This window comes from Garra rufa, chromosome 17 (genome assembly GCF_049309525.1).
Source record: "Garra rufa chromosome 17, GarRuf1.0, whole genome shotgun sequence".
Lineage (NCBI taxonomy): Eukaryota > Metazoa > Chordata > Actinopteri > Cypriniformes > Cyprinidae > Garra > Garra rufa.
In genome coordinates this window covers 26,945,375-26,957,527 of record NC_133377.1, presented here as the reverse complement: position 1 = coordinate 26,957,527, position 12,153 = coordinate 26,945,375, and the positions used below count along the sequence as shown (strand labels likewise).

The 12,153-nt window shown below is 32.9% G+C and overlaps 2 protein-coding genes across 2 annotated transcripts in view; one reads left to right on the top strand and one right to left on the bottom strand.

The window, feature by feature from the left end:
• Nucleotides 1-238: 238 nt before the first annotated feature.
• utp23 (UTP23 small subunit processome component) lies at nucleotides 239-2,650 on the bottom strand. Its single transcript, XM_073822365.1, has 3 exons — nucleotides 2,297-2,650; nucleotides 863-1,037; nucleotides 239-775 (listed from the first exon to the last, which is right to left on the bottom strand). The coding sequence occupies exons 1-3, from the start codon at nucleotides 2,482-2,484 to the stop codon at nucleotides 377-379; spliced, it is 762 nt and encodes a 253-aa protein (XP_073678466.1). The 5' UTR covers nucleotides 2,485-2,650; the 3' UTR covers nucleotides 239-376.
• Nucleotides 2,651-3,279: 629 nt separating this feature from the next.
• Nucleotides 3,280-12,153, top strand: part of eif3hb (eukaryotic translation initiation factor 3, subunit H, b) — a 91,485-nt gene continuing 82,611 nt past the window's right edge. The window contains exon 1 of the mRNA XM_073822279.1: nucleotides 3,280-3,401. Coding sequence (XP_073678380.1) covers nucleotides 3,315-3,401 — 87 coding nt within the window. The 5' untranslated portion in view covers nucleotides 3,280-3,314. The remainder of the gene's footprint in view (nucleotides 3,402-12,153) is intronic.

The following is a 12,153-nucleotide window of genomic DNA, read 5'->3' as shown; positions in this document are numbered from 1 at the left end:
CAAAGAATCCTGAAAGAAGTATTTCAAGTCCTAAAAAATATTAAGCAGCACAACCGTTTTCAACACTGATTATAAATCAGCATATTAGAATGATTTCTGAAGGATCATGTGACAATGAAGACTGGAGTAATGATGCTGAAAATTCAGCTTTGCTTCACAGGAATAAATTCTATTTTAAAGTATATTAAAATAGAAAGTCTAATAATTAAACCCTAAAAACACACCCAAAAACTACAGGTATTGATGATAAAAGAAACATGTTTATTAGACAAAACAAGCGGTTTGCTGGCACAAATGCACGGTCTGGAAAAAGGTCACAAAAAATGCTGAGAAACAAACTAAATAAACAGTACTCTTGTAGAAGCGGGACTTGTCTCTAGGCAGTTGTGGGCTTGGAGCTGGCTGCTGCTTCCTCTCCCCCAGCAGGCCTTCGCTTCCTTTGTCTACTCCGCTTCTTTTTCTCTCCGTCTGTCTTTTTGGGCTGCTGAGGCATTGGTTTCTTCTTTTTCTTTAGGCAGCTAAGTGGGTTGGGATTGCTAGGTTTCCTCTTCCGTTTTTTGCCTCTCTTATCATTACTGTCTTTGCTGAGGCCTTCCTTCTCTTTCAGGGTTTGGATACTTGACTGTTGTGACGGGCTCACCAACTCACCCAGCTGAACTGCTTCAACGTGCTTCAGTGAACATTCAGATGGCTTGTCTAACACCATGGTGTTGAGGATAATGTAGATCAGAGGAACCCCAGGGATCTTCTTCACGGCCGTTGTCAACTCTCGATCCTAGGATCATTACATTATTATTATTATTTTGCTTTATTTTTTATTTTATCAAATTACTTTTTTTTTGTCCAGTTTAAGAGCACTTACCTGAGTTGCAATGAAGTAGTGGTGTGGATTTGTCTCCTCAAGCATTGAAAGCAAGCACTCTGATGCAGGTACTGGATCTGTTGTGTGTTTGCATTTTCTGATCTGAAATCTCTGTAAGATGAGTTTTATTCCAAAGAAGTGTTTTGGAAGAGATTCAAGTTCCTTCATTACGCAGCTGCAAAGAACAAAACATATGTTATTATACAAGAACTCTAAAACACACAGATTTCTTTTGTCCTATTTCAAATAACTGTTTTCTATTTGAATATATTTTAAAATGGAATTTATTCCTGTGATTTCAAAGCTGAATTTTTAGCATCATTTAGAAATCACTCTAATAAAAGTATTAACTTCTATAATTTCTTTCAAAAATATATATACTAACTCTAACTTCTGAATGGTATAGGGTATAATGTTACAAAAGTTTTTTTATTTCAGATAAATGCTGATCTTTGGATCTTTTGATTCATTAAAAAAATTCTAAAATGAACTGTTTTAAATAATAATAATAATAATACATGTTTCTCGAACAGCAAATCAGCATATTAGAATGATTTCTGAAGGATCTTGTGACACTGAAGATTGGTGTTATGATGCTGAAAATTTAACTTTGATCACAGGAATAAATTACATATTAGATATATTCAAATAGAAAAGCAGTTATTTTAAATAACAAAAATATTTCACAATGTTACTGCTTTTGCTGTACTTTGGATCAAATAAATGAAGGCTTGGTGGGCATTTATTATTAACTGTTATTAAATAATATTATTAAAACTGCATTACTTTGTTAAATTTATTAATTTATTATTAATCATATTTGAACGTTTTCAGCAATATCTAACATAAATATAACTTCTTAATACTTTTTGCAGCGTATTATATAATTATAGATTTCAATGTTTGTACCTATATTTTTTTTTGCTTTAAAACACAAAGCCAACCACATCTTTCCTCAAATTATTAATTATAACTTAAACATCCACAAAAAACCCCATGTTTAATAAAAACACTCATTTATCAAACATAATACCTCAAATTATACCTCATCTGATTAAATTCTGACTATTAAATAAAAAATTGTCCATTAAAACATGAGTAATTTGTAAATAAAACAATTAATATTAATAACAATAAAAAAATTATATATATATATATTAAAAACCTTGGGATTAGTACTTTTATATTTTTAATGGCTTTAAGGCTGAATTTATTTGATCAAAAATACAGAAAAAAACGGTAATATTGTGAAATATTACTGAAATTATTGCAAGTGTTCAATACATACATACATATACATATATATATATATATATATATATATATTCAAAACTTTGGGATCAGTACATAAGAGAATTCTTACAAAAAAAAATCTTAGAAAAAAACTTTTGTCAGGTAGTGTAAAAACTAAAAGTAAGAATAGCATTAACTTACTTTGTCGTACAGAGCTGAACTTCTCCCATGAAATACTTTGGCAATTGCTCTTTGATTTGAATCTTATTCTTTAACGCCGACTGACAAAACGTCCCGTCAATCAATACTTGGAAAGGTTCCCTAAAGCAAAAGTTGTACTTGTAAAAACTGATGGTCTTCTTAGCGTGTTTCTGACGTTTTATCTTCATGGTGAATTATTGCGCGTAAAGCCCAGACAGTTTAAACAAATAGATTATCTAAACAACATGGAAGAATAACATCTATAAATCCGAATGTTGTCGGACTAATACGCTCTATTTGAGTAAATATATCAGTAAAACTGTCTAACGCAGCTCACGCCAATCTCTAACATTAACAGCATGGCACCAGCGTGGTTACAGTAAATGAGTATCGGGTAGAAAACAGCAAGAGGCTGTCGGTAAAACACCTCGTTAACCTAATAAATAATAATAGGAATAAATTAATAATAACTACAATTAAAATCATATGTTTAATTATTTGTTATTACATAAACACTTTCAGAAATTAGTTAACTCACTGTAGGAACAGTTCACAGTAGTTACTGTTGCTTTCGACCACTATCACAGCTGCACATTCTAGTGAAGGCAAGTCTGAACCATTTTTGCGAATCGATTCTTTTGAACAGTTCATTTCATTGCAGGTGACCAGTTCAAAACCACCATAATGTTGCGAATATTGTCACATAGTTCGCTTTATTACGGGTTTTTATGGCTGTTTGTTGGAGTTTTGCGGTCCTCGGTTCAGTTTATTGCAGCCGTGATACATTTGTAATAATATTTAGAACACAAATAGATTAAGAATTTACAATAAGCAATACGACATGCATATATATGAGTTGTACATGTTTCGGCGATTTTTGTAATCGCTTTTGTGTAGTTTCTTAAACCGGTTTAAGTCATGCATTAAAAAGATCCGATTCCAATAAATGATTCATTCATTCCCCTCTATCAGGTTCACCGGAAGGCACCGGTTTAACGATCTTGTATACCCGGCGCGCATGAAGATGGCATCCCATAAAGATAACGGTACCCCTTCTGGAAAAACCCTGGATTCTCCTGTCAAACAAATCCAGATCGATGGATTGGTAAGACCACGTTTAACAGAAATAATGTAGTTGAGTCCACAGAGTGAACTTGGGTGTTAAAACGTCTCTGTGAACCGAAGCTTTGGATATTTCCTCTGCAGATCACTGTGTAGACTGATGTGATGAGAATGTGCCAAACTAAAAATAGTAATATTTTCCCAAATGCTAGTTACAAATGCAATTAGTAGAACGTAGAGAAATGTAATTGATTAATTTCCGAAATTACTTTACAAAGTATAATATTTTAAATGTTTTGATCCACGTATGACCAAGGGCACTGTATATTGTTGCCCATTTAGGGGTTTGTTTATTGTTATCCCACATGTCATACTAGCAACATTTACTTTTATGTTTGAGTTGTCTAAATAGAGACGACTTTTCTACAGAGTTGTCATCTATGAAGTGCAGACTGTTTTAATTTAAACATGTAACATATGTAAACATGTACATGGCTGGTGTAAATAGTAACTCGACTAGAACTGTTTAATTCCAATTTGCCCCTCTGAGAGAAGATGGTCCACTGAGAGTGTAAAAGGTCCATAAAAAATGTATTAACTGTTGAGAATATTTGAACAGGCATGTAGTTTGTTTCATTGTCTTGTCCAAAAATAAAAAAAGGTAATTGTGACTTTTTATCTCACAATTCTGACTTCTTTTCTCACAATTGCATGTTTAGATCTCGCAATGCTGACCTTTTTTTTCCCTCCTCAGAATTGCATGATACAAACTCACAATACGGAGACTTTTTGTCAGAATTGTAAATGTAAACTTGAAATTCTGAGAAATATTTTTTTTATATCTTGCCTTTATCTCACAATTCTGACTTTTTTATCCTCACAATTGCATGTTTAGATCTCGCAATGCTGACTATTTTCTCAGAATTCTCACTTTTTTTCTCAGAATTGGATTATATAAACTCGCTCATGAACAAAAGGCGAGATATAAACTCAACTCTTGAGGGAAACAAAGAATTGTCATTATTTCTCACAATTCTGACTTTATAACTCGCAATTGCGAGTTTATGTCACGTAATTCTGCCTTTATTTCTTACAATTATTACGTTATACAAACTTTTTTCTTAGAATTGTGAGATAAAAATTTTAAAAAGAGGTTAAAGAAAGATTACAAAAAGAATTGTGTGATATAAACTTGCACTGCGAGTTATAAAGTCAGGATTGAGAGACTAAAAACTTGCAATTCTGACTTTTTTTCTCAGAAATGTGTTATATAATCTCGCGATTGCAAGTTATAAAGTCAAAATTGTGAGATATAAATAAAATGTAAAAATTTAAAATAACTTTTAAATTAAAAAAAAAAAAATTCTCAGAGTTGTGAGTTTATATCTTGCAATTCTGACACCATATTAGTATTTTCCTCCTCAGAATTGGACTTTATAATTCAACAACTGTGAGGTCTCAAAATTCTAAGAAAATAAAAAAAAGTCAGAATTGCAAGATACAAACTAACATTTCTGATAAAAAAGTATGACATTAATAAAACTAAATTCTGATTTGTAATTTTCCATTTATATCACACAATTCTGATTTTATATCTTGCAATTGTGAGCTTATATCATGCAAATTTGAGAAAAAAGTCAGAATTGTGAGATGAAAAGTCGCAATAGCCTTTTTTTATTATTATTATTTTTTTTTTATACAATACGCTTTTTATTAGTGAACATAGACATTGATGCCCCATATTAATCACCTGCATTTTATATTTGCTTTATTTCACATTGTGAAGTTGACAGGACATTATATTGTTAGATTTTAAGTAGCTGTTTTGTAATTAATGTTTGGATACATGCATACAGGGTGTTTTAGCTTTAGACAGTTTTTAGCTTTAGACAGTATGATGGCATTCACTTTGGCTTTATCAGAAATTGGAGATGTACTCATCAACACATGAGCTAATTTTTGATCGCAGTCACCCTGAGTTTAACTGAGAGTCCTTGGTTTTTTTAAATTATTAATACGTAAACTGCAATGTCTTATTGTAAACCCTCATTTGCCAAGCAGCTATTTTCTTTTTATACATATGTAATTTAATAGAATTAGTTCCATCAGATTGTAGATCATTGATTCAGTTTTACAGACCTGAACAGAAGTAAAATATTTTTTTGCTGCATTTTTGTAGTTAATCTGTAATTAATTCAATAAATTCACTGAACCTAATTAAACTTAATGGTGCTTATATGGAAGCTTCTAACTCATTTTACTTTCCTGTCTCACTCCCCACTGCTGAGGGAATGAGAGACAAATGTTGTGAATACACAGAAATGTTAGTTTTTGCTTTGTTTCTTGAAAACCATCGTGCTCAGTGTTCCACTTTTTTAGTTTTTAGGCTGCAGCCCAAGAAAAGCTTTTTCCTGTCAAGGTGCCTCAAGCAAAGCTGCCATCGATGATTTCAATGATTTTCTATCCACTTGCCTCACAGCCTGTTTTTGGGCTTTACTAAAACTCAGCTCCCTGTTTGCTGTTGGTTGGAGCTGTTTGAATGATTTTATTTTATTTTTTTATTTTGTGCCATGGGCTTCTCTGCAGTGTCTTGATGCTCAAACTTAAAGATGCTGACAGTTCATGTCCCTTTTTGCACATTCTGAGTTGGAATGATGCTTTTGAGGAAACATTTTGGGCTTCCTGAAGGTTATTTTCTTTGTTTGTTTAGTTGGTTTTGTCTCTCCCACGATTTTACTGACTAAGGTTTTTCTTTCGTCCCTCATGCATGCATCGCTGGGAGTTTTGTTCGTTTTGTGTTTTGTTCAGTATTATTTGCAGACTTCATCATTCATTGTCTTTCCAGCTCTGTGCTGCAGAAAAATGTGTGGAGACATGGATGATGGGTTTAGAATAACACCACTTTCCTCTTTTGTATGTTTACCCGGAAGATAAAAACAATCAAAAGTTTTGTGACTTTTAGATCTTGTTTGAATGCAAGTGCATTCCAAAAAGTTGTCATAATGTACTTTTAGCAAACATACACTATAGTTCAAAAGTCAGTCAGATAAATATTTTTACTCAGGAAGAATAACTTCAATTAAAAGTGGCATTAAAGTAATTTCTAATATTATTTAGGGAGATTTAGGGCTGTCAAATTAATTTATTTAGATTAATTGCAACCAAAATAAAACTTTATCTTTACATAATATGTGTGTGTGTACTGTCTAAATTTACTTGATACATATTTATTATATACACTGCAGTTTAAGTTTGCGATTAGTATGATTTTTATTGTTTAAAAAAACAAACAAACATTTTTTTTAAATTTTCTTATGCTCATCAAATCTGCATTTATTTGATAGAAAATCCAGATACAAAATACTGTAATATTGTGAAATATTATTTTTATGTAAAATAACAATTTTCTGTTAATATATTTTACAATCTATTTTTTTTTCTGAGATGCAAAGCTGAATATTCAGCATCATGACTTCAGTCTTCAGTGTCACATGGTCCTTCAGAAATCATACAAATATGGTGATTTATTATAAATGTTGAAAACGGTTGTGCAGCTTAATATTTTTGTTAAAACCGGTGATTCTTTAATGAATAAAAAGTTAAAAAATTACAGCATTTAATCTTATTTAAATCTTTTGTAACAATATAAACTGCAATTTAAAAGTTGATTTTTTAAAGAAATGTATACTTTTATTCACCAAGGATGTGTTTAATTGATAAAAAAGTGATGCCAAATACTATTTCCAAATACTATTTTCCAGTGAACATTCTATTTATCAGAGAATCCTAAAAAATATATAATTATAATGATTTCCAAATGCTTATCTGCACAACTGTTTTCAAGTTTGAAAGAAAAAAAGTTTTTTGAGCACCAGATCAGCATATTAAATTGATTTCTGAAGGATCATGTGACATTCAGCTTAGCCAAAACAGGAATACATTAAGGCCCGGTTTCACAGTCCTAGACTAAAATGTAAGTCTGAGCTGTTTGAACTGAGAGAAACTTGCACTGACCGATCTTAAAATATATCGGTGTCTTTGTTTTGTCTCAAGATGCACACCAGTAGTGTTTTTTTCTAAGCATGTTTATAAAAATTACTTACATATCCTAATTGAACTATCTGCTAATCCTGGCTTAGTCTAAGCCCTGTCTGTGAAACCGGGCCTACAAGTCTAAAATATATTAAAATAGGATTTTTTTTAAATGAACGTTTTTTTTTTCAATTAAATTAAACTTATGACCAGTAGTTTAGTTGTCTCTTTTCTGTAACTCAGGCCTAAAAACATGCAGTGCATGTTATATATATATACACATATATATACACACACACACACACACACACACACACACACAGTCACTTGCTATAATATAAAATAAATAGTATGTGTGATGTTTAGAATTGTTATAAAAATTAAATTTAAATGTTTCAAGGCTGAAAACTTTTGAAGCATGATTGATTGTTGCTGTCACTTTCTCATAGCCTTATAATCAACCCCATCCCTATGAAACAAACAATTAGGCAATTTTGCGCACAATCATGTAAACTTTAATAAATGCCATAATCAATCTTGGTTTGTCATTTGGTGACAAATGATTATGATGGGTACTACTGACAATATTAATTGACAGTGTCTCTCTGTGGAGCCCCTAGAGCGCTGTAATGTCTGTCCATCTTCATTATTTTTAATAATCAAAATCTTTTTTTTTTTTTTGCATTTTTGGGCTCTTAGTGAAGTCACCAGATCCAGTTGCATTTTATTCCACAAGGCAAAAGCATTTGCAGGTCACTGGGAATGCATCTGATGTGGGTGGGTGTTATTGATATGCTAGTTTTCTTGTTAATCCTCCCCTGTGAGCAAACCAGTGAGTTATGAGAAGGGATAGAGGAAGACCCTGATATTAACCATCTGCTGTATTTTCCCTTTTGGTTCAGCCACCTGAGCATCAGGCATTGTTGCTGTGCTCCATTTTGTAGACCTGCTGTTCACAGAGTTTCTAGATGAATACAAATAAGCTAAATGTATAAAGCAGGTGGATTAGAGGCGACTGCTTCAGGGTGGGTAAGCAGCTTAAACGGAGAGCTCTACAAATCCCTTCCAGGGATATGTATCTTCTCAGCTCTCTCTCTTTCTCTCTCTCATGCCGTTATATGAAACTCTTTATTTTTGACCTTTCAGGCAAAAGCTAAGCACTTTTTAAGCAGTGTGAAATAAGGTCTGCTTATGCATGAGAATCATAGCAGGGCAATGTTTAAATCATTTATGATTTCTGATTCCCTCAGGAGTTTTTCCTTTTTTTATGGTAAAATATAAATGCTTGCTATATATGCAGTTGAAAAATTGTGTGCTACTTTTAAAGCACCTGCGATTTTTATGGTTTGACATCTTACTGTAGGATGCTGTCCCCATGTCTTTCTCCAGGTAATATGCAACAAATTCACTTTCTGTCTCTGCTTTTGTCAAGGCTTTATTCTCTGAATTAGTAAATCTAATATAGTAGATTTTTGAATCATCCAGGGTAAATAGGATGGTCAACAGGGGGCAGCAGTGATCCACTGAAATCACTGAACTGTGTCACTCAGTTCATACACATCAGTACTACCTTACATCTTCTCAAATGGTGACGTTGCGTTGTCAGTGTCTTTTTGAACACTGAAGGGTGAGAGCAATAATGAAGCATCAAGTGCCATTGCCTACTAAGCAGGCAGGGCTTTGGAGTATTCAACTTTCATGTATTCTGCTTTGTAGTATATATATGTGTGTGTGTGTGTGTGTGTGTGTGTGTGTGTGTGTGTGTGTGTATATATATATATCTATACCGGTATACAATTCATTAAGATTTAAGTTTTTGAAAAGTCTCATGTATACCAAGGATGCATTTATTTTATAAAAATACAGTAAAACAGTAAAAAATACAGTGAAAATTTATTACAGTTTAAAGTAACTATTTTGTATTTTTAATACATTTTAAAATGTAATTTTTATTCAGCAGTCATTACTCCAGTCTTATGTCACATAATCGTTCAGAAATCCTTTTAGTAATCAATAACTTTCTATGTATAATTATCAATAATTTACATCAAACATTACATTTAATTACATCAAGTCTTAGCAAATTTTGATAGATTATGTTTTCTTTTAAGATTATAGTGACAAACATTATTTCTTTGACAACTTTGCACACTAATGAATGATGCTCAGTAGGACTGGGAATGTGTCATAAGAAATTTTGATTTCACTTTTACTTAAACCGCTCTTATAGAAGTCATTGCAGTGAACTTTCAGTCCTTGTGATGCAAAGTTCTGCACTTGTGGCACTCTGTCCCACATAGGGTTGTCATGATACCATAAAAATGACTTACGATACTATACCAGCTGAAGTATCACGATACCATGCAGTATTCTGTTCATTTAAAATTAAATTCTACAAAATGAATCAAAATGAATACAAAAAGATGTAAATGAAAACAGACAAGATTTTTCTCTGAATACTTCATTAATGTGAATGAATGACTGGCTATTGTTATCCATGAAATCATGTCAACAAAACACATCTTAGCACTGCACAGAAGTGTCATGAAGTGACATTTAGATGTGGTATTTATACATTTAAACTGTACTTATCAATAAAGTTATAAGATTAATGTTTTAAATACAAAACTCTGAATACAGAAATATGTTGGAAAAGAATGTAATATGATGGGAAACTTAAAACCGCCAGCAGATGGCAACAGTGTTCACGATTGAATCACTGAGTCGCTCAAACGATTCTTTCAAAACGAATCATTCAGGAACGAATCAAATGCCTGTATTTATGAATGGCTTAGTGAATCAGTGATTCGCCCAAACCAACGCGGATTCGAACACAGAAACGAAACAAAAACATTTAGCTCTTGTCATATTGCTAAACTGTCAGGAGCATTTTGTTGCCATATCTTGAAATTGGCAAGTTAGCAGCTTGTATATTAAAACGTATTCATTTATAATGTGAAAATATATATAAATACATATATATGATTGATAAGAAGAACCAAGTGCAAAGTCCCTATGTTAATGAATGGAATTGCATTCGTGATCGCAAAGATGCTTCCAGAAACGAATTATTACACTTGTTCTAAAAGTGGGCAAATTAATAGAAATACTAAAATACTTTCTTGTAAAATATTTTGATGTTGAATAATTGATTCTTGAGCTGCTATTTTTTAAATAACAGACGGTCTGAAGACCCTCTCTTCTGATAAACTGCAGCGTGAACAACGACGTGCGCGTGCAACTTCTCATTTCAAACCCAACTGAAGTGTCTGGACACACCGAATATAAAGCGTAGAGACAGCCTTTACTACACAAAGCACAGCAGAAAGACATTTTGCCAATCAACTTGTAATGTTTCTGCTGGCGTGCATGTTCAAATGAACGTTTTAAACAGTGTTCCTGCCGTGCATACAACATATCTTATGGTACTACCGGTAATTTTAAGCTTTAGTATCGCGATACTACCGTGGTACCGGTATACCGTGCAACCCTAGTCCCACATGTGCTTGATTTTGATTTTGTTTTTGCCTGCATAAAGTTGAAATACATGCTCATGTAGAAATAAATTATTAAGTTATCTTGTCTTTTTCCTAGTTAAAGGGATAGTTCACCTAGGGCTGGGCGATTAATCGAAAAATAATCGAAATCGACATTCAGAACCTATAATCGATCAAATTTTTCCAGGTCGATTATTTCGATTACTTTCCCTTTAAAAACAGTACCGCGTGTGGAGTCACGTGACCCCGCTCCGTTACATTACGTTATTCCGCCGACATGTCCATGGAGAGCTTAAAAAATTTACAGGATATACAAGAGTAATTTCGTTTAGAAGACAGTGCTTATTTTCTACTTTGAAAGTGCATTTTCGGTTTTCAGCCGAAAGACTTTTATCACCGAAACAGTATGTTGACACAAACAGAAACCGCAGCCTGCACGTGCTTGTCTGAAGCAACACGTCTGCGGTGTGGACGTTTTTCAGTATATCTGAGAAAGACCCACGGATAGCGATTTGCAAAACTTGTTTTGCCGAAATTTCTAGAGGGGTTGTGTCTGCAGTCGTGTGTGCAGTGATAAGAGCAGAGATCGAGACAGATGTAGCTTTCAGTGAGTGAAAAACATTAGCTTTACGTTAGTGTTACGTCACAATATTTTAAAGATATGTCTTTTCATACTGTATTTTTATTAATATTTATGTTTTAAACCATGGAGGTGAGCCAATGGAGATCACACAAGCAACGTGAAAACTGTGCAATGTTAAAATGAAAGTGAAAACTGATTTTCAGCATCTGACGTGCATTCTCTCAGAGACAACGAGAGACGATTATACTTCACATGCTGATATTAATTTAGTCCCCTAATATTTTCCTTGTGCCCTGAATATGGTGGGAAACGTATAAAAAGAAACGTATATTGTGCAAGGTTTGTTTCAGAAAATCGGTTCTTGAAATAAAGCTCTTAATTTTAATTGAAAACTGCAGTGTTATTAGGGGTTAAGAAAGTATTAATTATGATTTCAGGTGTTAAATGTGGGGACTGAAAGACAAGAAATGATGAAACTTCAAAAGGCTATCCATTGAATAAATCTGAGCGCTGCACGTTTTAAAGTCATTTGTTGCGCTGCTTTGTATACCAGTCTGACAGCGCCTCCTGCTGGAAGAGAAACGCGTAGACTTGTAAATGTGAATTTTTTTACAGTCTATGATGTGATGGATCCAGATGTTATAAAAATTTAAACGATTAAACAATTTAAACAAAGGCAGTAA

Bases quoted from the DNA above. Each gene is read 5' to 3' on its own strand.
- utp23 (XM_073822365.1), bottom strand. From the start codon at position 2,484: ATGAAGATAAAACGTCAGAAACACGCTAAGAAGACCATCAGTTTTTAC. The intron at 1,038-2,296 runs GTAAGTTAATGC...TGTTCTTTGCAG, and splicing joins GTTCAGCTCTGTACGACAAA to CTGCGTAATGAAGGAACTTG. The intron at 776-862 runs GTAAGTGCTCTT...TAATGATCCTAG, and splicing joins ACTACTTCATTGCAACTCAG to GATCGAGAGTTGACAACGGC.